This window comes from Anarrhichthys ocellatus, unplaced genomic scaffold (assembly GCF_004355925.1).
Source record: "Anarrhichthys ocellatus isolate YVR2014 unplaced genomic scaffold, GSC_Weel_1.0 scaffold58, whole genome shotgun sequence".
Taxonomy (NCBI): domain Eukaryota; kingdom Metazoa; phylum Chordata; class Actinopteri; order Perciformes; family Anarhichadidae; genus Anarrhichthys; species Anarrhichthys ocellatus.
This window is the reverse complement of record NW_022280088.1, coordinates 613,253-637,887: the sequence shown is the minus strand read 5'-3', so window position 1 is coordinate 637,887 and position 24,635 is coordinate 613,253. Positions and strand designations below refer to the sequence as shown.

The 24,635-nt window shown below is 40.5% G+C and overlaps 1 protein-coding gene across 2 annotated transcripts in view; it reads right to left on the bottom strand.

The window, feature by feature from the left end:
* Positions 1–24,635, bottom strand: part of ndst3 (N-deacetylase/N-sulfotransferase (heparan glucosaminyl) 3) — a 41,710-nt gene that overhangs the window by 3,681 nt on the left and 13,394 nt on the right. For both annotated transcript variants that reach the window (XM_031871389.1, XM_031871390.1), the window contains exons 4-14: positions 24,431–24,585; positions 22,928–23,113; positions 17,622–17,750; positions 11,251–11,433; positions 9,687–9,783; positions 6,844–6,967; positions 6,084–6,258; positions 5,491–5,661; positions 4,973–5,082; positions 1,876–1,978; positions 691–801 (exon numbers count right to left, since the gene is read on the bottom strand). In XM_031871389.1, the coding sequence (XP_031727249.1) occupies positions 691–801; positions 1,876–1,978; positions 4,973–5,082; positions 5,491–5,661; positions 6,084–6,258; positions 6,844–6,967; positions 9,687–9,783; positions 11,251–11,433; positions 17,622–17,750; positions 22,928–23,113; positions 24,431–24,585 (1,544 nt within the window). The remainder of the gene's footprint in view (positions 1–690; positions 802–1,875; positions 1,979–4,972; positions 5,083–5,490; positions 5,662–6,083; positions 6,259–6,843; positions 6,968–9,686; positions 9,784–11,250; positions 11,434–17,621; positions 17,751–22,927; positions 23,114–24,430; positions 24,586–24,635) is intronic.

Sequence of the window (24,635 nt, the reverse complement as noted above, 5' to 3'; positions counted from 1 at the left end):
GCACTTACACCAGGAAGCCTCATTTAAGTGCATGCTTTGTATACCTCGACAGGATTAGGAGGTAATCAGAGGATGTTTTTTTTTTTGAAGAAGCCAACAATATTTGTATTCTCTTTGTATTTTGAATCATCCATTGATACCTTTTGTGTTCGTTGCTTGCTTTGCATGGTTAAACTAAGGGCTTACAGGCCCTGAAAACATAATAGATTCTTACTATGAGTCATGGGGTTCTACATGAACATAAATCTTTCTGTCAGAACAGTTAGGGTTATTTAACATGGGGGATTTCTGTATTGTGTTTTTCTTTCCTTTCTCACTGGTTTGAAGTGAGCCGGGCTCTGTTAAAAGAGATAATGACAAATATATTTTCATGCACCAATCAGAGGTGAGCAAAGTTTGAATCAAAATTTGGCAACGCTTAATAAATAATAACTACTTTACCAGGGCCCAGGGCACTTTGCTGCATGACATCCCCTCTCTCTCCCCTGCCTTTCCTGTGTATCTCTATTACTATCAAATAAAGCAGAAATTCCCTAAAATAATCATAAAAAGATACTTAAGATATGAAACCAAGTTTTCAGGGGCTTCAAGAACAAGTTTTGCAGTCTGCTAACGTAAGTCCATTTTGAAATGTTGACTTGCATTTATAAGCTGATGAGATAAGTGTCACAGAGTTGAATGCACGCTGACCTTCTGCAGCTCCTCTCTTAGCCAGGAGGGGAGGGGCTGTCCGAGGCGATGCAGCAGCTTTGACAGCTCCACGTTGTGTTCCCTGTAGTACCTGGAGAGGTATGCATGCGCCTGAAGAGAGAAGAGCAGGAAAAAGATGGAAGAAGAGGAAGGGTGAGTGCAAAATAGGTAAGAGGATGAGCACACATGGGAGGTGGGGGAGTGAGGGAGATCGAGTGAGGAAATAAAACATATAGGGAAAGAGTAAAGATGGTGAGTCAGTATTCGATAAGTGGCAGAGGCAGAAGACAGAAAGTATAGTAAAATATATGGAAATAGGCAGTAAATGGGGGAGAGACATGAGCAAGGAGGAAAAAAAACGGATTATAGAAGGAGACAGGAAAGGTGAATGGAAAAATGGTTGGAGGGAGGCATATTTAGAGGAGAAAATAAAAAGACAGCATGAGAGTATGGGGCAAATAAGAAATTGAGAGAGATTAATGATGTGCCAGCATCTTTAGATTAGTTTATTTCTCCTCAATAGGACTTTAAGGCCACTGAGTGCCATGTGGTATGAAAAGAGAGGTTAGAGTGAGGAAGAAAATTATATGAAGGATGTATGAGATCCATTATCCCTCTCCCTCCTGTGTGCATCCCTCATTTTCCCCTCTGTGTCTGTCCTCCCTGGTGTTCCCTCCATTTCCCTCCTCCTCATCTGTCCTCTGCTTCTGTACCCTTGGTGAAAACTCAATTGCAGTTTAATTACAGGTGACACTGAGAGGCAGCCATTAGCCATGTGTGAGCACATGAGGGAAGACAAATTGTCTCTATGTGTGTTTGTCTTCATGTGAGAGCAAATGTGTGATTCATTGTTGGCAGGTCTGGTCTCTCCTCTGTTGAATCAGCAGCCAGGACAAAGATTTATGAATTGGATTTTCTCCTCCCCCCCCCAACACACACACACGGGTGCTATGTCACTATTGAGTCCCCGTAATTAGGTTGTAACTTTCTGGCTGGATCTGATTGGCTGTCAGTTTCCACCCCACCACTGAGTCCTGTGGGAAATTTTGCCACAGTGGTGGAGGGGACTGTGTATCACTGTCAGTCAGGCTGCTGCTGCTTTTTCTTTTTCTCTAACATTTCATTCAATGCATATAATTTTTTCAGTGAACAGAAATCTATTCTATTTACAATGTGTATGTTTACCTCTGACTCCATAGGAGGGTACTTTCTTCCTTTGCTCTTTCCCAAACATTTTGTCTTTCCTCCCTCAAGGAGCTGGCACCAAAAGCCCTTCTGAGGGTCAAACCTGGGATAAAACAAACAGAGAGAGACGGATGGAAGAGAAAAAGAAGAGAAATCTTAATACAAATTGAAATAATTATTTGACCTAAGTTATGGTAAATGGACTTGTACAGTGCCTTTCTAGTCTTCCAACCACTCAAAGCACTTTAATATTACATGTCATTCCCCCATTCACACCCATTCATACAGGAACAGCCTACGGGAGCAATTTGTGGTGATGAACTAGCGGAGCCGGGGATCGAACATTCAATCCTCTGATTGGAGGACGCCGACAGTATGTCCTCCTTGTTTTATCAAACGTGTTTTAGATATAGACAGTTGGCTTTATTTATCCCCTGAGGTAAATTAAAACACCATAGCAGCAAGACAAAAAATACAAGGCAATAAAAAAAAAAAAACACAGGTTCACATAAACCAACGATGGAAACACAACAACAGGACGAAGACACACAGAGTTGCTATAACAGGCTGCCGCTAGCAAAGCGACACCCTGCCTTATCTTCGATAAGTCTCTGTCCAATAAAGTATTTTGTTAATAGGAGATGTCTTATAATCAAGACTCACTCTAGACAAAAAACACAGTGGAAGATTATCTGACTGCCTTAGTTTACAGGTACATGACCAGATCAATTCAGTAATTAAAAGAGCAGACATCAGAAAACATGGCTCCCAAAGAGAGATAATAACAAGGAGATAAGAAAGATAACGGTTAATCACTTGGAGATGTACATGCTCTGTATGTGCCCTAAGATGGTACTTCAGTTCATTACTAAATGTAAAAAAAATACATAAATGTGAGAGAGAAATATTTCAATACATTTGATGTCTCTATAACGTTCCTATATTGGCTCGATGAGTCTCCCTTGTGAAGCCAACTTGCCTCTCAAATTAGCATTGTGCAAACACTGTTGCACCCCAGCAGCAGGTTATGTGACAACCTATCAAAAGGTGAGGAAATGGTAGGTGACTTTCAAAGCAAAGAACCCTAGTATATACATGCTTGTTGACCTGTGTATATGCATGAATACATAGACATGTATATACTGTATATTTATGTCTGCACATATACTGTATAAGCATATTTGAGTGTATATTTGCATATGAGGTATGTATGGGTATGCCTGCACAAGTACTGTTTATTTGTATGCATGTTTATCTCCTACATACTGTAGATTTCTTTGAAAATGTCTATGCATGTATACATTAATACACCTTGCTTTTGTAATATAGTAGTACAATGTACGTCTAAAGAAGATATAAAGATATACATTACTGTCAACTGCTATTTGGCAGTCAGAGTGTAAAGGCTAATGTTGATGTGACTGAAAGATGCAAATATTGTTCTTTATCCGCATGCATCAGTGGGTGAATAAAAGAGAAAAAAATAGTTAAGTGGTTCTCCTTCAGTTTTCCTCTGACAGAACAGGAGGAAGAAAAGAAAGGGATTAAATAAATAGACTCCAGTGTTGAGGATCTGCCAGACCGCTGCCATGTCAAAAGAATGAGAAGTTGAAAAGAAAGATTAGGCTTTTGTGTAACTCTGTCTTCACCCAAAAATCACACACACACAACTGCTTTATTATTCTGTCAAAATGCATCTCTTCACACATTATTTGTATGCATGCGGGCTTGTGATTCAAGACAGAGGCACTCTCTGTCCCAATCTGAGCTACATATTCCAGATGTCCCTGTCTGGTGATTTGAGGGCTTGCAAGCAGATGCATTCTGATGAGTGGTGCTCAAGATGAATGAAGCAGCTACCACTCCTACCAAACTTGAAGGTCACATGAAACATCTCTAATGGAGAATGAGTTGAGAGCATCAAGAGGCCAAAGCAAATTTGGTGGATATGCATATATTCTAGGCTACATCATATTTCGCTTTACAATAAAAAACGTTGTTTCTCCCTTTTCGCCTGACTTTTTTTATCTGTTGTCAAATAATGCAATGTCTATATTTAGTTCTTACTGTAGAAGTTGCTTTACTTATTTACTTAGGTTACTGGTGTATTTGCTGTTTTAGTTCTTTCGGATTGACAGTGTGCAGTGCACCAACGTTTTCGTTTTATTTATTCAGAGAGATGTAATGCAGACAGGCAGGCAGTGTAAGTGAGACAGTCAACGCTCTGTTGGGATTTGATCCCTGGCCAGCGGCTCAGGGGGCTGAGACTTCACCACTCAACTGTCTTTTGGCAAGAACAGGCATCAATTTTTTATTGCTGCTTGTGTATATGTAATAAAAACATTATTTATGGACTTCAAAATTGTACAAGCAATGTAATCAAATGTTAATATTCCTAATATGTTTGGAAGTGATGCCTAGAATATGAGTGTCAGGAGATGTAAGTGTCTATCATTCATGACCGGCAATTAGAATAAATACGGCTTTCCGAGTCGTTACACGTTACACAAAATTACCTGCTACGTTTTTTGACACTTATAAATTACTCCTTTTTACAACCGTAACCTTAATTTGCAATTATACCGAAGAACTTCTGCCATGTCCTCTATACTTAAAGGTGTATACAAAATTCCACGATGTTTATTTTCTCTTTTTTGCCTCATCATCTCTTTTTCGTCTTGTATCTATATCCTCTTTGCTCTCTCTATTGGGACCACATACTACTACATACAATTTGCCCCTTGACAATAGTCCAAACCTCAATTTGAGTAAAGGAATAAATGTAACAGCTCACAGCAAGCTGTGAATTGACCATATGCTATTGGCTGATCTTTGATGCCAGGTGATGTCACTGCCTGTTGTAGTTTTTAGAGAATGACACCACCTGGCACCAAAGACTGGCAAATTGGAGATGACCAGCTTAGTGTCCCACTCTTCACCAATAGATGTCAGGCTTCACACAGATTTGGGTTTGGAGTGTTGTTACAGCTTGAATCTGTACTAAAAGTTCTATCACGGTGCAGGCCAGGAGAAAGGCTCCTTACCCAGGAACGCCAGGGATGGAGGAGGCGTAAGAGAGAAAGCAAGAGAGACTTACGTAAGGGCCTGGGAGTAGTTGAGGTGAGGAGTGACTCCCAGGAACTTCTGCACTTCATCCATCACTGCTGCAGGGTCAGTTCTCAGCTGATGGCCATCTATGATCATCACCTACACACAGATACATTCATACTGTAACACTGGGTACTATTAACTAAGTTGTTTGTGAAAAGCATGGGAGCAGCTTCTTTAGTACAATTTGATCCACTTTTATGATCGCTACAAATGCTGGAAAACAGAACTCTGAAAGCAGCTGTAACATATTACTTTACTCTTTTTCGTGAAGTTTTTCAACTAATTTCTTCAGGCAATGAACAAAGTGTTACTAGTTCCCATCACAGAAAAAAATCAGTGAATGTCATATCTGAAATATTTCATTCCCTTTCTTCCAAATGTGTCAACAACAAATATCATTTTACAGAACCAATACAAGGCTTTTACATTACATACTGTGTTATTTGTGCATGAGTTTGGTATTAGAGCGCAACGGAGTGCATCTGGGTCTGTGCCTGTGCGTACCTGGTTAGCAGGGTAGTAAGTAAGCCACCTTTCTAGGTGTGAGGAGTAGAGACCGGGGATGAGACAGCGGCTCTGCAGGGAGCGGAGCTCGGCCGGTGCTCCCGCTCTTGCACTGATGACATCATAGAAGGTGAACCGCAGGGCTGCGTGGTCCTCGTGAGCTCTTTGATGCTGCGAAGGGTAGCAGATACAGCCACATAAAGAACCACTCTAAATGTACAATGGATCTCATTGCTTGTCTTAAACGTCAAGTAATATATTTACAACTTTGCACGAGAGACTATTTTTTATTGTCGACAATGACATTTGAGCTGGCACGTTGTTGACATTCATGTCTCATTAATGAAACGGACTTGAGCGGAAGATTTCAGGATCTTGTGACACACTGAGACGTATGGAAAAATCAGGCTCATTAACTCCATAGTCACAGTGAGGAATCCCACTCCAAACTCAATCTTGGACACAGAATCCAATTAAAGTCAATACAGAGACGAAGCACGTCATATGATGAAGCAGGCCGCTGAATAGAGTTAAAAAATAACACATGTGCACTGGGATCTAATACAGTATATTCTGTGTGTTTGTGTATGTACCTGATACCAGCTGTAGGCCCTATCAGAAGGGTTGATGAGCAGGGTGATGATCTTTGCCTTGGGCAGCAGGGCAGCAGCTCGACGCGGGGACTCCTCTGAGGGGAAGTAGTTCGCACTCTTCTCAAACAGGAAGTCCGTGCTAACATTAGAGGGCACGGGGAAAAACTCCATGTACCTGCAAATACCATGCAAATGCACATACACACACACTGAGGCCACCAACTCTTACACAGGCAGCACAGCATTTCTGCAAACTCAGTCACCCGTAGTGTAGTGTGCTAAACCTTTACAAAGTCAGATACAGTCTCAAAGTTATGGCATTAATATGTGCTTAGACAGGGAGCCTAAAATAAACTTGACAATATAATTTGAACAGTGTTTTATGACACATTTTCAGAGATAAGTCTTTTCTGGATGACTTCGGATACTGCACCAGCTGTGTATCTGTCAGCTAAGTAACCCATTTATGGGTCAATTTAGGCATCCATATGTCTGTTGGCTTATGTTTGCAGACTTAAAAGACCATTTTGAAGATGTTTTTAAACTGCTTGGAACTCCTTAATGTATCATTGAAGTCTGCAAGACACATTGACATCTACAACAACCTTGCAAAATGGATAAGGGTTGTTTATAATATGTCTTTTCGCCTTAAGTTTTGACTAATAAAAAGGCCCAGAGAGAGAATGATAAGTTTAATAGGATGTGTGTGTGTGTGTGTGTGTGTGTGTGTGTGTGTGTGTGTGTGTGTTTGTGTTCTTACCAGTCAATTCCTTTGTGGTAGTTATTGGTGTTGAAGAACTGGACCTCCTCATACGTCTTTGGACTGGGGAAGTTACTGGAGATGGAGGGATGCATGAGTAGGAAGAGATAAAGTGCTGTCGTTCCTGGAAGAAAGGGTATAATTCATAACCGGCTTGTTAATGCAGCTCTGCAGAGAGTAGTCTGTGTGTGTGTGTGTGTATGTGTGTGTCCGTCAGTACGTGTGAGAGTTGTCATCCACTGATCCATACTGGATGATTTTACCCTCCGCAAGATTTATATCTTGCTGAGAATACACTATGTGTGCAATGACCACAGGCCTCCCTATCAAATGATTCAAAAACCATTTGACACCAATCAGCACCTGGGGCTTTGGTCGCGCCCTCTGTTTCACCCTCAGCAGCTCCCTTTTCACCCCGGTCCCCTAAAACTTACTCCCACGCATCCTGCTACATCCCCCCTGACCCTGTTTTTCCATTTGCTCTAACATGTCTGTCATGTGAGGCATACCCTGCAATAAAATGAGAATTGATTGAACTGTGGTTGTTGTCGGACTGCTAATGTTGCTATAGTGACCCCATTAGAAAATTATCACCTGGTTAATCAGCAGCATTACGGGACCTCCTCACCTCTCACATCAAACACCAGCAATTACAATTCCTGTGATCACACGAAGCCAGTGTATGGGCCATTCTACCGAATTCGTTCAAAGTGCGGTCCCACAACAAGAAAAAATATTTAACAAAACAATTAAGTATTCAGACATAGATATTTAAACCCAAGGCATTAAATTAGATAGTGATAAGCTAAATATATACAAAATCATCATTTATAGGGTACTTTATATTGGGAAGTAGCTGTCCCCAACCCTAACATCTAAATTTCAATTTCTGTAAATAACACTTAAAACAATTTTTAGATTTTGTTCAATGGTGTAATTTCAAAGATCTTTATGATTAAGTTTAAACAGAAGTTGTAAGATTTAGATTTATTGTGGGTTTAATTTTAAAATTAAAAAACTATACCCAAAAAATCATGTCCCCAGTTTTCATGTCACTACCGAAACACAAGAGTTTTAGTCCATTGGCTGAGCCTGGTTTTTAGCCACACCCCTGCATTTTTGACCAGGCAGTGACACTGCATCCCTGTCCCTCATGGCTGAATGGTAAGTAGCTAAATCCCATACTTTTGATATAAATGTGTTCCAAAATCTGAAAATTGGCGTGTAACCTTAAGAATTGTCACTACCGAACACATATTCTCTTCAATTAAGTAAACTTTTTGGGGTTTAATGCAAAGTATTATGTTTTTATGTGTGTACACCTCTTCAAATACGTGTATGCTAGCCATCCGCTTGCTATCATTCTTTAGTTATGCTCAAAGTTAGCTAGAATTGTCACTACCGAAACAGTCACTACCGAAACATATGGTAAAGTATCTCTTTCCATTCATTCTCACTTGGCCATCTTTCGTTCTCATATTCCCATTCCCTTTGAATCAAACTTTATTTCATAGTCTTATAAGATTCCAATACAAGCAATACTTATCATATCTCCCAATGTCCTTTTATTTTACCCGTTATCTGTCTGCCCTTGAGGTCAAAGTCATGCACAACATTGGGCGAAACCGCTTTTATTGACCGCGACTAGAGGACAAGATCTGGTACACAGTGGACAAGGTCGTCACCATCGTCATCCCTCCACCAGAAAACGCCACACAGAGGCATGTCCAGATAAGCCCAAGAGTGTTCACCGCACGATGTGAAAAACTAAATTCGTGAATGGATTTGTGATGGTGTCTGACACCGAACCCCCTTAAACATACAGTACAACATAATATCAGTTATTTGTCAATGTTTTCTCTTTTACTGAACCCACTTGGGTAATTTTCCATTGATAAGTAATGTTTGTACTTTAAATGGTTCTGGATGAACAATTGTTATGTCTTCAAAAATAAAATTATTCTATTGACCACAAAACATTTGTGTTTGTACTATTCCCAACCTAAGGCATGTTATGAGTTAAGATTAATATGATACAACCTTGCAAACAAAATGCTGTGGTCACAACCGAAACAGTGCAGTCACTACCGAAACACTGGATGTTTTGTAAAAAATAAAGTACATTGAGTTATCAACTAAAATGTTATGATACTCATTGGTTTAATGTATGTTCAATTGTATCAATCATCAACTCTGGAATCAATATGATCAGTATTATGCATTTTACAAAGAAATATAGCATTTCGATTTTGATGAATTGTATAAATTGAACTTAGAAATTTGGTACAAATGTCATTTTTATTGATTTAATTGTGAAAACCTTCAATAAATATTTGTAAAAATACTCTTCAGAGAAGGGAAGGAAACACAATCTTAAAAGGTTAATAATAATACTTTTTTACTATAGTGTATTACTATGTTTCGGTAGTGACAATTTTTGGGAGAGGAAAAACATTCCAACACAGTCTGAAAATACAATATAAAAATTGACGGTTCTTTTACTAGATATGGTACAATACGGACAAAGTTTTGGGAATAAAACATACAAAATTTTCAAATATTTCCAACCTGACTATGAACCAATTCGGTAGAATGGCCCATTATTTTTAATAATCTGATCTTTTTTTCTCTTTGAGAGAGACATTCAGAAAAGGAGAGGGTGGTAGCTGGGTGGAAGAAAGGAGGCAAGGGCCTCCTCCTTTGTCTGGCTCTGACAAGACTAAAGGAGCTAGGGGGATTGAATGAATGGGCTCTGATGTTGAGGATCTATAGACACCTGGGCACAGTAAAGGAGGCTCTCTGTTGTATGTGCATGTCTGAGTTTGTGTTTGTGTGTAGCTTACCTGTTTTCTGTGGGCCTATGACCATAAACTTGGGTAACCTGTCACAGGTTTTCTCTTTAGACCAGATGTCTTTATGTCGTTTGTCATCGCATGGGTTCTACAAAAGGCATAGACAAACAATTAGTGATTCAAGTAATGATGTACACATACAACATAAAAACACACATGCCCATATACCTTCAGTACATACAGGATTTACTAACTTTAATGACTCAATGAGGTTGTTGTTGGTGTGTCATGCATACAACTAGCAGTGAGCATGGACTTACAAGACACCAAGACAGAAAAAATAATGCATCATATCATTTTTCAAACAATACTATAAAAGTTTTTTAAAGAGCTACTTGAACAACTTTACAATCATATATATGCTCAGACCTGTATTGTCTACAACAAAATTCCTATCATAAAGAGAAAATCCATTTTTAAAGCTGATTGGTATGACAATGGTTTAAAATGCGTCTATGATTTATTGAATTCAGATGGAACCTTTTTATCTTTTTAAGATGTTACCATCAAATATTAAATTACTGTTTTACGAAATAAGTATGACATTCCTTTACCTCGATTTATACAAAGCAGTATGCAGTTTTCTTTGATTACACCTTCCTTACCTTCTCTAAAAGTTGGTGATGTCAATTTGTTGGATACAAAACAGTTTGTCTGGTTTTAAAAACTAATTTTGGGGACTTTAACTCATGCTCTGTACAGGATGTAGAGGTCACTTTAAGGGGACAGTCCTTTTCCTTTGATCTATATCATGTCCTATTTCTCATAAAGTCATATTAATTATTTTGAAAATAGTATCAGCAATCTACCCTATAGTGTTTCACAAAAGATATAAATTTGAAGTGGAACCTTGCATGTCGTGTTCTTCAGAAGCTGAAACCATTGGCCATTTATTTTTGAAATGTTCATACACAACATTGGTCTGATATTCATAGGTGGCTGTTGTTAAAAATGGTTCCGTCATTTGCTTAAAATTATATGTTTTATTTCATGGACAACTTGGATGCATAATTTCTGACACCGGTAACCTTGTTATTATTTTAGGCAAATGTCATATTCATACTTGTAAGCGGAATGGCAGTACTCCCTCTATAACTGTGATCGTGTATCTATATTTCAGTCCTTGCTATTTTATTGTCTCTTACCTTGCTCTTGCTTGCAGATTGTTTCCTTTTTTTTGTTGTTTCTCATTTTGTAAAATAATATAGATTTGTAGTATATTGGTACCTCTATGGTTTGTTGTTTGTGTCAGACTCTGTTGGACAATAATTTCCACCATTGTTGATAAATTATATCCATCTTTGTATATTAATTCCCTTTTTTATTTTTTATATTTCCCTTGTGCTAAGAAAAATTCTAAATTGCTTTTTTATCTAATACACAAGGGTAAATACCAGTTAAATAGTCCATCTTTCCATTTTTTTCCAGGCTTTTGACACAAAGTTAGCATAATGGAAAATTAACTCTCATTAAATCCACATAAAAGAATATTTTTACACAGGAATGCAGAAACACACAAACCCATACATGTGGGCAAATATCCATGCAAACACACCTGCCAGAGCGGGTTCCTTTGTTCGGGAAAAAGCTGGAAGTACTTGTGTGCAAGCTGCAGGGGTGGGAGTGTGTGGAGTTTCATGTTTGTCCACGAGCGAAGGAAGGAGGCCAGGTGGACGAATGTGTAAAGGCCCAGTCGATCATTGCCATAGTTAGACAAGTGGGTCATGAATATACTGATCTAAGAAGGGGAAACAGAGACAGAGTAGAGGGGTAGAGAGGAAAAGGGAGAGTAGTGAAGAGAAGGAAATACATATATATTGTATTGTGCAAAATTGAGATAAAGTCAAAATCTCATTTCCCAAGTTCCCGTGTTTGGGAAAAACTGAGGCAGCGCAGTAAATCGAATCAATGTTGTTATGACTGCAGTGGGAAGCAAACGGATTATTTCTCAGTGTGTGATAGTTTTAACGTCACTAACAGAGCAGCTGTCCACCGTGTATCAATATTTGCCATCACTTTGGAAAGAGACACACTCACTTTCGTTATGTAAGATTATACATACACTTTCACCGAAATACAGTTTCAAGTAGAAAGAGGAAAACAGATAAACTGAAGCCGATGTATTCACCACTCCTGATAGATAAAGCTGAAGAGGCAGCAGAATACTCCTCAGCCACTGGGTGATGGGAGAGATGCAGCTACACGCGGGAAAGTGTTTTCGAGTGTATCGGTGTGTGTTCATGACGGCTAATGTGTGTGATGGAGAAGGAGTCACTCATAGGGAGTGAAGGAGCGATAGTGTGTTGGTCCAGGCTATCTGTCCACACCTCACTGCTTTTATAGGCTGATCAAAGAGACAAGCTAAGATAGCTGCTACAGACAAATGCATGCACACACACACACACACACTTCTTTTGTGATTGGAGGGAGCTTGGGAACGTGAAGTGTCTGGATGAAACGGTAACATCGGCCATTAAGATATGAATTATTTGGTGGGTGTGAGCATGTGCGTGTCCTTCAGTGTGTGCATGAATGATAGTGGGATATTTGGGAGAATGTCTCTGAATGTGAACAGACATATATAGAAAGACACACACAAACATAGAGAGTGAATTTCCTGGTGACAGAGGACTGTCGGTTCTCCTCTTTAATGCTGAAGGTTGCCGCAGATACAAAGCGACACAGTGTCGGGGTTTGATGGATCAGCGTCCGGCCGACCCGGGAAGCTGTTCAGAATACTGATCGCCCCCGAATACTGATGTGTGTGTGCGTGTGTGTGTGTGTGTGAGATACTGTGGGAGGGAGAAAGAGGAACCAGATGTGTGTGGCTAGTTGTGTGTGTCTCTGTGACAAAGAATGCAACACAGACAGAGGTGCAAGAGTGTGCATGTCGGAGTCATTTTTCGTGTGTGTGTCAGCATAATTGTTCATGCATTTGTGTGTTTGTGTATTCCAGCACAAGTGTGTGCATCTGCCACGGCCTTTGTTTCTTGTGCTCACTTTAAGCAAACCAGCAGTGCACCATCCAGCCGTGCCTGCTTCACATCAATCTGGTTGATGTAAGGGCAACAATGTGGAACCACTGTCAAGGCATCACCAACATGCAGTCAACTCGGAACAACAGAAACACACGGCAGAAATAAATGTTTGCTTACTCCTCCTCTCTCGTAATGTCAAAAACTAAGAACGTCTCTCTTCCAAGCATGCATAGAGAAATTGGAGTACTGCTCTTTGAAACGTGTAATATTAAATTCGACAGCGTCTCACCGGAAACATCTATTCACATTTAGGATTGAGACAGGATATTTCCCACAGCACACTGAAGTGGTTTGGGTGGGGGTGAATATTGTAAAATGAAAAGGTTTTAGACGGATACACAGTGAATGCAGACAAATCTGACCTGAGTAAATAAACTATGAAATAAACCATTAACCAGTTCAATGTGTCCCACCTCTCCCTTCTTGTGTTGTTTTGTGCTTTTTTAAAAGCAGGCAAAGTGATCAAAAAGTGATTTATGTTCCTTTCAAACCACTGAATAGCCTATGAAATCTGGCCCAGTACGTGTGTGTATGCGTGTGCGGTTTATGTGCGGGTGTGTGTGCATGAAAGACAGAGAGAGAGAGTAAGAGAGAGAGAGACAGATTGAGAGAGAGAGAGATAGAGAATCTGGTTGTTATTGAACATGGAAACATTCATTATGGAGCTTAAGCACTGACTGCCAAATTAAACAATGGGGGAGAGAGAAGATGATTTGTGTTTGTAATTGGAGAACTGCAGGAAAAGAGAAAGCAAAGTACAGAGTGTGTGTGTGTGTAGGGGGGGGTGGGTAACCTTGGCAGGTGAGTCTGAATTAAAAAAAAAAAAAAGCCACTTGAGAGAGTGTTATTCTCCCGACACAGTGCAAGCCCCAATCCCTTTTGGTCGAAGAACTCGCTGTGGGTAAGAATTCAATTAACTGAACCACATAAACCTTTTCTCTGCATCTGGTGCCACGTCTCATTTCCTGAATATTGGATTGCTTTGAGTCCCTTATGTGCCTTTAATAAAGAATACAGCGCTAATAATTTAACACCAGAATTGGGCTCAAATCATACTTGGATCTGGACTGGGAGGGAAGTGTAAAAATGAGAGAAATGAGCCCAACCCTGCAGCTTCCCTCTTTTAAGCTGTTCCCCTTGTCATTGCTCCTATGCAGCTTCATTTCCTCCCTCTTCTCTCATGCTTTTAAAGTCTTGTTCTCACGCTCTCGTTTTCTGCAAAAAAGTCACTTTGTGTATTATTTTTTCGTCTACTCTCTCCGATCTCATGCTGACCTAGATGCTCTGATGAAGCATGTCAGTCCAACATGGAGTGATGTTCTTCAAAATCCTTGTGCACACATGAACCCACAGCCACACAAACAGTCTCACACACACACGCACACATATGCCATGTCTTGGAAGATTAAGAGAACGCCAGCCATGTATTTGAGTTTGTGACATGCTCCAATCCAGTGTAACATGATTGCATTTTTGAGGAAATTACATGTTTTAAATGAGGTTGGATTTATTTCCACTCTATCCATTTTTTAAATCTATCTCTCTATCCCTCTATCTATCCATCCATCCTTTCATGCATGCCTACAACTCTCACTCTCTTTCTGCTCTGCCTTCTCTGCTGCTTTCTCTCTCCTTCAATGTGTAGCTGAGGTAGCCTGTTTCCCATTACATAGCACTTAGTTCCATATACATTTTCTCCCTGATTGAATTGCTACTAAAAAGAAGCCTACATCCCCCCCCTCCCTCTCGGTTTCCCCTTCACCATCATCGTCCTCTCTCCCCTTCTTGCTCTTGCAGTGTCTCTGCGATTCAATTTATTCTGCCTGCTCCAGTCAACATCTTCTGCCCCTTTCCATTCTGCCAACTTCCACTGCTTTACTCTCACTTTGTAATTTCTACTTTTGGATGCGCGTGTGTGTGTTTGTGTGAGAGAGTGTGTTTGTGTGTGTTAGAGAGTGGCTGTATGTGTTGACGAGCTGCCAAAGCCTTCAGTAGCAATCAGCAGGATTCTGGATAAAGGGAAGAAAGGAGTGGAAATGAGACAAAAAGTGTGAAAGTCCTCCTGAATAAGTTGTTAAAATAGAGAAAATTACAGACAGAAAGAGTTGGAGGAGAGGTGAGAGGCGTGCGGGTGAGCACTGGGTAAAACAGAAGGCTAGGAGGAAGGGAGATTGTGCTGATATGGCTAATAAGCTTAGTGGTAGAGCTAAGCGTTAAATGTCAGCCCTGATATACGTCTACAGCTCTGCTTATGTCAGCTATACACTCATTTGTACAAAAATACACATGCACACATACGCAGATATTTGGATGCTGACACACAAACATATGCACGGGTGTGTGTTTGTGTGTGTGTGGCTGTATGTGCATCACTTCCTCCCTGTATGTGTCTGGATTCTCAAGTGACACAAGATGCCGTGACCTGAAAATTAAATCTCAGTCTGTCTGCCACCTTCTCACCCTTCTCTCCCTGACTCTCCCCCCTCCATGTCTTCTTGTCCTCCCTCTCTCCTCTCTCTCAGCCCTCTCTCACCATCTCTGCGGCCATTTATCGGGGAATGACTTGTGCCCTATTGGCTGTTTGCAGAGTCTAGGTCGTCCAATCGATTGTCGAGCTTATGCGAGACGGGGAGCTCAATGATCGCTGATGCAGCCCGGAATGATGCAAAAGTATCCTAACGCACATGGACACATGCACAAACGCGCGCACACACATACAGTTAATGCACGCACACGCGTACACGCACACATTCAATATGTTGGCTGTTGTCAGTGGTGAACTGCCACCACAGGGCAAATGTGATTTAAATTCGCTGAATGGGAAGTGACAATGTTATCAATGTGCAGATCATCAAACAATAGGAAACCCCCGGGGACTAAAGCAGTGAGCTACCAAACACTATTGATTATACACACAAAGTGCACACACTAATGAAAGCATATGCGTCTGCAAATGGAAACATAGCAGGGAGAAGCAAAAATAAATCATCAGTCTTTACGTATGTTGGAGCATGTGTGCATGTGTGGGTGGACTAACGTCATGGCAGAATAGTTCTCCTCATTAAGACACACAACAAGAGGAGAGTTTCATCTCTTATTACACTGATTAAAAAAGAAGGAAGTGAAAGAGAAGGACAAAAGATTATGGAAACAGAGGAAACAATGTAATTAGCCTCTGTCTTTCAGTAAGAATGTCAAACCCTGTATGTGTGTGTGCGTGCGTGTGTGTGTGTGTGTGAGCAAAAGACAGAGGGCAGGGAGTTGCAGTGAGTGTGCAGAGGCATCCCTCTTGGTTTGTGAGCTCATCTTGAGATGACATCACCGGTGATGTGAGCAAAAAGCATTATTAGGTCCTTTGTTCTTCAAGCAGCAACACAATTACAGTATGTGAGTAAGGAGTCACCCTTTGTATCATAATTACTGCAATGTGTTGGACTTCCTTAATAACCTTTCAATATAATGTATAACAATTCTCTCTCCATAGAGTTTCAACTTTTCAGTGTTTAACTAACAATTTATTTTCCTATAACAATGTCTCTTTACAAGGCAATCCAGGAAGTTATCTTCAATCCAAAGCTATACTACTGGTCTTCCTCAACAACACATAGTTTGTTTACTTGTGCTGCTCAGTCTAACTACTGCAGAGATTTAAAGGTCACATAGTTATTAGTCCCTCTAACAATTCATGCAATGTTTAAATTGGTCATGAAAAGACTTGTATAGGCACAGGTGACTAATCATTGGCTGCACTTTCCCTTCTTATGTTCATACAATTACGCTACCTCTAGTTTTTTACCCGATGCAAACCATCTAGTTCTTTGTCTCTTTTTTTCATGGACCCTTCTGCAGGAAATGTAAAACACTTCTCTTTATTCTTACCAAAGGCCTTTCTTTCCTAAAAAGTGCTACCTGATACAGAGAAGTTTAGAGCAGCAAAATAAAGCAATTATGAGAGTTTTTGTTTTAATGTATACAACCTGATAACAAGCTTATACTGTATATTTGTCATGTATCATTATCATTTTAAGACAATGAAAACTGAGGACGGAACAGGGATGCACTGACTTGCAGAGTCATAAAAACAGTAAAGATTGGCAGACACAAAGTAGAAGAAGAAGAAGAAGAAGAAGAAGAAGAAGGTGAATGGGAAGAAAGAACTAGATTGGGTTGTTGTGCGTAGCTGCACTTGACTCTGTGATGTTCGCGGAGTTCTGACAGCTCCTCTAGTTCAGCAATCCCCCACCTGACACTTCAATACAGCCTGCTGGTCTCTCTCTGTGTATGTTTGAGCATGTGCATGGTATGAGTCAAAGGAAGTTGTTTGGAGATAATTCCTGGGAATTTCTCTGCCTACAGTTAACTGTGTGCATGCATGTGCTTACAAGCACGTGTGCGAACAACTTGGATGCCACCAAAACCTAATTTTTTTACTTAATTCAAAACAAAATGACATGAGCTGACATACACAGTGGGGGTAAGTAAGAGGGGTAGGATGTGTGTGTGTGCTTGTGTGTGTCTGTGTCTGTCTGTGTCTGTGTGACAGCAACTCCCCCTGTGGTGTGACCTAATTTAAAGTGGGGAGATGAACACAGCTCCACAGTAAGAAGCAGCCCCTGACAGGAAAAGAGAGAGAGAGAGAGACACACACACACACACAAACACACACACACACACACACACACACACACACACACAAGGCAAACATGAAAAAGAATGAGCCAGACAGAGGAAGTTACCTTTACAGAGTGAGCGGAAAACCCAGCTGGGCCTCTTTAAGGTGCAAAAATCAAAACGGAAAGTAACAGGCCTCGCTGCTTCTCACTCTGTATATCCGTTTGCATGTGCAAGAGTGTGTGTGTTTAAATGTGTGTATGGTTTTGTGACTCACTGGGTTGAGAAGCACAGTGAGAAACAACTCTCCTCCACGGATGCTTTTGTCCAGTTCTTTAGGTCCACCAGGGTATTCCTTATAGTAGATGGTGTGAGTAAACAAGCCACACGTCTGGCGGGGCAGCACCTACGCATACACATAAAAGGAGGAGTTTTGAATAGCTTTCATTTCATTTCTGCAAATGAACAAATAGTTTATGAGAACAGTCAACCAAGAAAAGTACGATCAGTAGGAAGTCATGTATATGGCAAAAAGTAATAAAGCAAGGAAACGCAGTCTGTCTGTGTGTCTTTTGCATATTGAGAGAACCGTTCATTCTCTCTACTTTACTCTTGGCGGGTTTTCTTGATGTGCAGTGTTGAATTTAGAGCAAACCTGACATTCAATATCAATCAATATTAAGAAACTTTGAAAAAGCAAGCGAACAGCGTTTTGTGCAGCAGTTGGTGCAGGGCATCAGGGCTCTGTGGACTGAGTCGAGCATGTCGTCCACAGCAGGCCTTTATACAGGCGGAGATTTTGCTGTGTTATGCTAGTAGCGGCTGTTGTAGCCTTGAGCCTTAACTCCACACACACTTTCATTTTCAAGCTTGTAGTAGAAGAGCTCACATTTATCAGGTTTGACTTAGGTCCCCCTGGAGCCACAAATGGCTTTCTACTATTTTTTTCACATATGCAGTCCCCAAGATCTGTAAACACACTTTAATGTTCCCCTTTAAGTCGCATATGAAACTACTGTAATACAATGATTTGTGATTAAACAGCCATCTCTGTTTGAGGTCTTTGAGAGTGCTCACTCACCTATTTCAAGGCCAAAGTACAAACAAACTAGGTACCAACATGACTTAAAATAACACAAATAATTCAGCTAGCAGCATAAAATATGACAGATGTAAGGGTGAAATGTACAGCTATAGAGCCAAGGTTGTCCACACGAGAAATATGAGAGCAGACAGCAGAGCATGTCAGGGATATTCTGATGTGTTGTGTCATCCAACATATGGTAATGCTACCTGTTAAGAAGAACTAGTGCTAATTCCACAGATGGTTCAAGTCACATCACAACTCTTGCAGTGTAAGAGACACTTTTTTCACAGCTGATAAAATAAAAAGCACAGGTGTAATTAATAACATAAAAGACGTCTCTGCTCCATTTAGGGGTTTGAGTTGCAGGACTCTGGTATTGTGCATGCTGGTTCACAGTTACAGCTTACTGGGATACTTAAATAAAATAGAACCATCATTAAATGTTACTAGCTCCACCTGTGCCTTTCTTGTAATGACAAGTCAACATGTTTGCTGTGAAAAATATCTATGAGAGTCAAATTAGGGTTGTCCAAGGACACACCATTGACTGCTGTGCATGGAGCTATGAGTCCCAAAGAGAGGTCCAGCTGAGATTACTTCCCTACAGTAGTAGAGACCCTTCATTTTCATGCAGGTGTATGAAATGCACCGGTGAAGTTAAGTCTTCCCTGGGCACCATTCCTCACCCACACCTGTTTGGTATTTTGGGGACTCGTTGTTGTGGAAGGAGAAGATAATGGATTACTTTTAATCCCACCTCGAGCAGGTGTCCCGTGCATCCTTGATCACGAAACCCAGCCACGACGTGTGTGAGTTACATGCCTTGATTGATGAAAGCAGCGTCCCACATGTCAACTTCTCAGATTCTCACTTGTAAATCTAACAATGTTGTGGTTGGACAAGGTTTTAAGAGTGACAACAACAGTTGATTTCACAGCAATGACATGTTGAAATTACAGGTTTTTGGCTTCATATTTTAATACCTGAATCATCAAGTCTTTACAGCTTACCCCAACTGTAATACTTACATTTGTCCAAGATGAGACAAAGTATCCACTGAGAGTTAGTGAGTAAAAAAGTATTTTGGCTGATTTAAAATATATATATTTAGATTAATCTATGCTACAATAAAGCAAAATAATGTTCCCGAGCATAAAAGCATAAAAAGACTAAAAGAGTGCGGGATCTAGTGTTTAACAGCGGATTAATTAATCTCCTTTTCATTAGGTCATTAACTGACTAAAAAAAAGAGAAGAGAAGAAGAAGGTCTTTATTGTGAACTCCTTGTGGAGCACTTCTCTGTGTGAAATAGAGAGTAAAGGCTGGAAGCGCAGATATTGGTTTATCTATAAAACACTGCAGTCGTTCACACTTACACACACACACACGAAAGAGACAGAGAGAGAGAGAGTGAGAAGCCACCAGAGCCACAGACACTCAGCACTATTTCACCAAACCAATTATCCACAGAGCTATAGCTCAAACTGATATAGTATATTTTAAAAAGAAATACGTACACACACACACACACACACACACACACACACACACACACAAACACGCACATTCACAGCACAATCCCATATTTCAGTCTGATTTGTTCGGATACTGTGGGTCCACTGGGTGGCTCTCAATCTGCTGACAGAGACACACAAACACCAATTTTACAGCCTTAAGACAACTTCCTGTCCTCCTCGGAGCAAACAAAGATGGAGCAAGGGGCAGAGGGGAAGGTTGTGAGTGATGTGCCAGAGTAACTATGAGGTTAGGTCCGGAGTCTAGATGAATTATCACAATCTAACAGCTAACCAGCCAATTTATGGCGAAATTATTTTACGTTTAAATTCTGCATGCATGTGCACGTATGCACACACAAACCATCACAAAAAAACCAACTGTCAAATTCATCATCTTTTTCCAAGCCTCCCTTATTTAGTCAGTGCAGCATACAATGTCTTGAAGCAAGAGATGGGCCTCTTCACTATTTCCTACACTGCTTACCTTGCTCCTAGTTCTAAATATATTCAACAATTGCTATTAATTCATTCAAGTTTTTTCAGAGCACTTTTCGGTCATGTTGGCTTAAAAGTTGAGTTTCGAAGAAAATAAATTCTGGTCTCAAGGTCCATTTAGTAGCTGTTCAGGAACATTCGCTCATATCCCATGAGCTTCATCTGCTCCTGATGAGGATGAAGATTGTTTTTGTAATGTGGAAAAGTCTTCAAAGCAAACATATGGAGAATTAAAAATTAGAACATACAACATTCCTTCGCAACTCTGTTGCATTGTTTTCGAGGGACACTGTTGGAGGTGGGAGTGAATTCGATGCAGCATATACTGGACACCTCTGAGACCACCAGTGTTGGCTAATTCTAATTCATAGAGCCGATGTCCAGCTGTGCTTTCTAGAGGTCATTTCATCATAACACTTTCCTCAGAGAATAATTGACGTCTGACTGGACTGAACAGAGTTACATGTGGTCTCTTTGCCAAACATCTATAGCTTGCACCAGAGCAGGGCAAAGCTGAGAGACCAGGAAAGCTCAGCTGATGGAAGCTCACTCTATACGTGATCACCGGCGTTCAACAATGGATCTGATTTGCATGTGTCCTTATTCTCCAACCAATGTGATTTTGGTGCATTGGCAACATTTCCAACTCCAATTTCCAAGTTTATTCCAGCCAATAAAAACTATTATCTGATGTTTTACTTGAAAGACAAAAAGAACAAAAGTGTCAAAAACAATGTTCGGAGAACAGCTGCATCCCTCATTGGGGTTGATGGTAAGCTTGAGAGAATTTTTTGGGGGGCATTTCATTGTATTTCAGCCTATTCCTCTTCAGCTTTTCTTCAAAAAAAACTTTCATGTATAAAACTAAAAGGAGATTTTCTTTTTTCTGCCAATTTGCTTATCCTGTTTTCTGTGCGATGTATCATGTTGAATATGTAGTTTTGTTCGATGGCTTATTATCTAATTCAGTGATTCACTGATGCTTCTCAATACCTTACTATTTGTAATGTATAATAACACATTACAGTCTGTCAAAGTGTCAGCTTGCTATTGTATTGAAAGGATGTAGGATTAAGTGGCTGTCTTTTACGACTGTGACAAGATGTCAAGAAATAAAAGCAGACGTCTAGGACTGATTAGGAAATTGACATAGCTGTCGGTTCAAATTGTCTGCTCAAGACCCAAATACAGCAGAACAACATGGACTGGTAATTTTAGTGTCAGATGTGATTGGCTCTTTTGTCAATAAGAGAGCAGTTATGCACACTGACAAAGAGCCTGGCTGACAAGTGAATGAAGGGGAGGAGGAGGAGGAGGGGAGACAGAGAGAGGGACGAGGACAATTTGCTTAGGTGGAATGGGCGACGGGAGCTTTATTCTATTGCTGTCTCAAACAGTGACTGATAAATTATTTATTGGAGCATGAAATGCTCACATTATTAGATCCTTATTCCTCGATATACACCCTGCACATACACAAATATAGAAATGCACACAGACTTACACACACACAAAAAAGCAAACATCTTTAGCCACCTTGTGACGGCAATAAAATTGAATCAACCCAGAAATGTGGTGAGACGAAGTCAAAGAATACATATCACACAAACAAACACAGACACACACCAGGGTTACACACCACGCAAATCATCATTGATTTTCCGTTTAAGACCACAAAAAACAATCAGCACACAATTTGCTATTCAGCAAACACTTACTTGAACAACGAGACAGTAGATAAAAAACTGTTTTTCAAAGTAAGATAAAAGAATCTAAAGAGACAATGATTCTGCTCTTAAGCTTTGATTTAGAGACCCATGGTTTTGATTTCATTTATTTGATTTAAGAAAGTAGTTTTCCGGGAAGCAAGGACACAACATACCACACTTTGAGTGTTGGTATGATTGATGACCTCTGTATGACCAAATGTGTTGTGTTAAGAGTCGCGCATATAGGATTTCTTCAAATATTGTGATATTCATCGTGTTTAACTGACTAACCTGACTCACCTTTTTTTGTCAGATAACACACACACATCTAAGCTTTGCCTGCCAGGCCAACATATTTTAGAAAATGTGTCTACACACTGCACCAGCACTGACTTTTATCAAAGGACACCCACGAAAACCAGCTGTGGAAACGCTAGCTAAACTGTTACTATCTCTAGCCCTTCAGAAGAAAAAACAAGATGGGAAAAATCAAAACAACAAAATAGTAGAAAACATATTCAATAATAATAGAGGTGTTTGCTGTAGAATGTATTTTTAAATGAAAGCTTTAGCCATTCAGCTAAACAAAGAAAATAGATCTTCAATAATGAATGCCCAGTTTTGAAGGTGTAAATCAATTTATCTGCTTGTGCAGAAGCGCGTCAACTGATCAAAGTGCAGTTATGGATGTGCATGAGCACATTTGGACGGGTGTGTGCTTGCGGCGACTCTTTGTCTTTTTACAGACATGTGATTAGCAATGTTGTCTCCTCACCATGATGCTGTCGTGGATGAAGCCCTTGCGGTAGCGCGCTGGTTTAAGGTGGGGGTACTCTTCAGTGCTGGTCACCTGGATGTTCCACACATGTCTCCAAGCCTTGTACAGCTGCAGGTGAACCGGGTAGACACCCGAGTGGTGAGGGGCCACGGCGTAGCCCATGTCCACTGGGATGCTGTGCTCCTGGAAATGGAGAACATGCATATGCAGAGTCAGACAGGTATGTGAGGGTTATATACATAAACAGAAGTTATAGCGCATTTACAACTCTGACAAAGGATATGGTGGGACATAAACACACAGAGCCCTGCAGGCTGACCTTGTAGAAGAAGCGCATGGTTTGTGTTGTGTTTGTTACGACGCTGGCCTTCAGGTTGAAAATAGTTTGTGTGAGCATGTGTATGTGTGGGAGAGTGAGGGTGGATGGTTGCTTGGTGCATCTTGCAGACGGATGGTGTTGTCCTTCGCTCTGACACACACCTACACACACTGTCAAAGCTAAGCATCAGCGGTCAGGTGATGAGGGAGTGGAGTATGTGTGTGTGTGTGTGTGTGTACAATAGAGGTGAGGGATCACACTTTATGATCATATTCACCTTCAACAACATGAACCAGCCCCCCCCCCCTCACTGTACTGTATGCGTGACACGGCGCTCCAACACCAGCAGGGTCATACAAATCATTTCAACTCACTCACACACATACTAACGTAGCACAGCAAAACAAGGCAGCGCAGGGCAACAAAAGCACTCGACCTTTATGGACGTCAGATGAAACCGGTCTCAGGTGTGCCCATCGAAATAAGTGTATTACTTCCCAACAGGAAAATTACATTCATTTGTTTTTTGTTTTACTGTAGAAAATGAGTTCATGATGGTTATGGCTTATGCTGACAGAAAAACAACAAATTTCCCAACCCAGCCTCTTATAAATATGTTCATGAGCAAATATGTTCTGCAGGAAGTGTAATTCTACCCTGATTATGTTTAATCAACATAACAAAGATGTATATTGTACTCTGCAAAACACTCACTGTCAGTATTGTAATGTGCTATATTATTGGCTTGTAGAAACAAAAACACATTTTAAAGCTACACCTGTAATACACAGAACATATAATCTGGTTCACAGTGTCTATGCCCTGTGGTATAGGAATGTCGCCGGGGATGGAAAAAAACCTAACAAATGAATGTAAACAAGGCAGCAATTATTTTGGTTTCCTGTAAATAATGTAGTGTATGTAACAAAAAGTGTATTCTTTGTGTTAGAACAATTACAGCGCTTTGACCTGCAAACATCATTTCTGCAATCTGCTGTGGCAGCAATTACAACAATTACTACCGGCAAAAAGACGTCCTTGAAGAAAATGCAATCATGGGAAGCAAGCATAATTAAAAGGACACACAAGAAGAACAATGCAACCATGAAATAAACAGCTGCAATAAATGTGTGTATGTGCATGTGTGCGTGCGTGTGCATGTGTGAGTGCATCCATCTCACCAGAGCAAACTCCTTGTTGAGGACCATCTGCTCCAGCAGTGAGGACTCGTTGTGGAAGAGGTGAGGCTGCATGTGGCTCCACATGTGGGGGAACCACCAGAACTCATCCACATACTTCAATAGTAAATCATCTCCTTCGTCCTCCTCCACCGTGCCTGCACACACACACACACACACACACACACACACACACACACACACACAC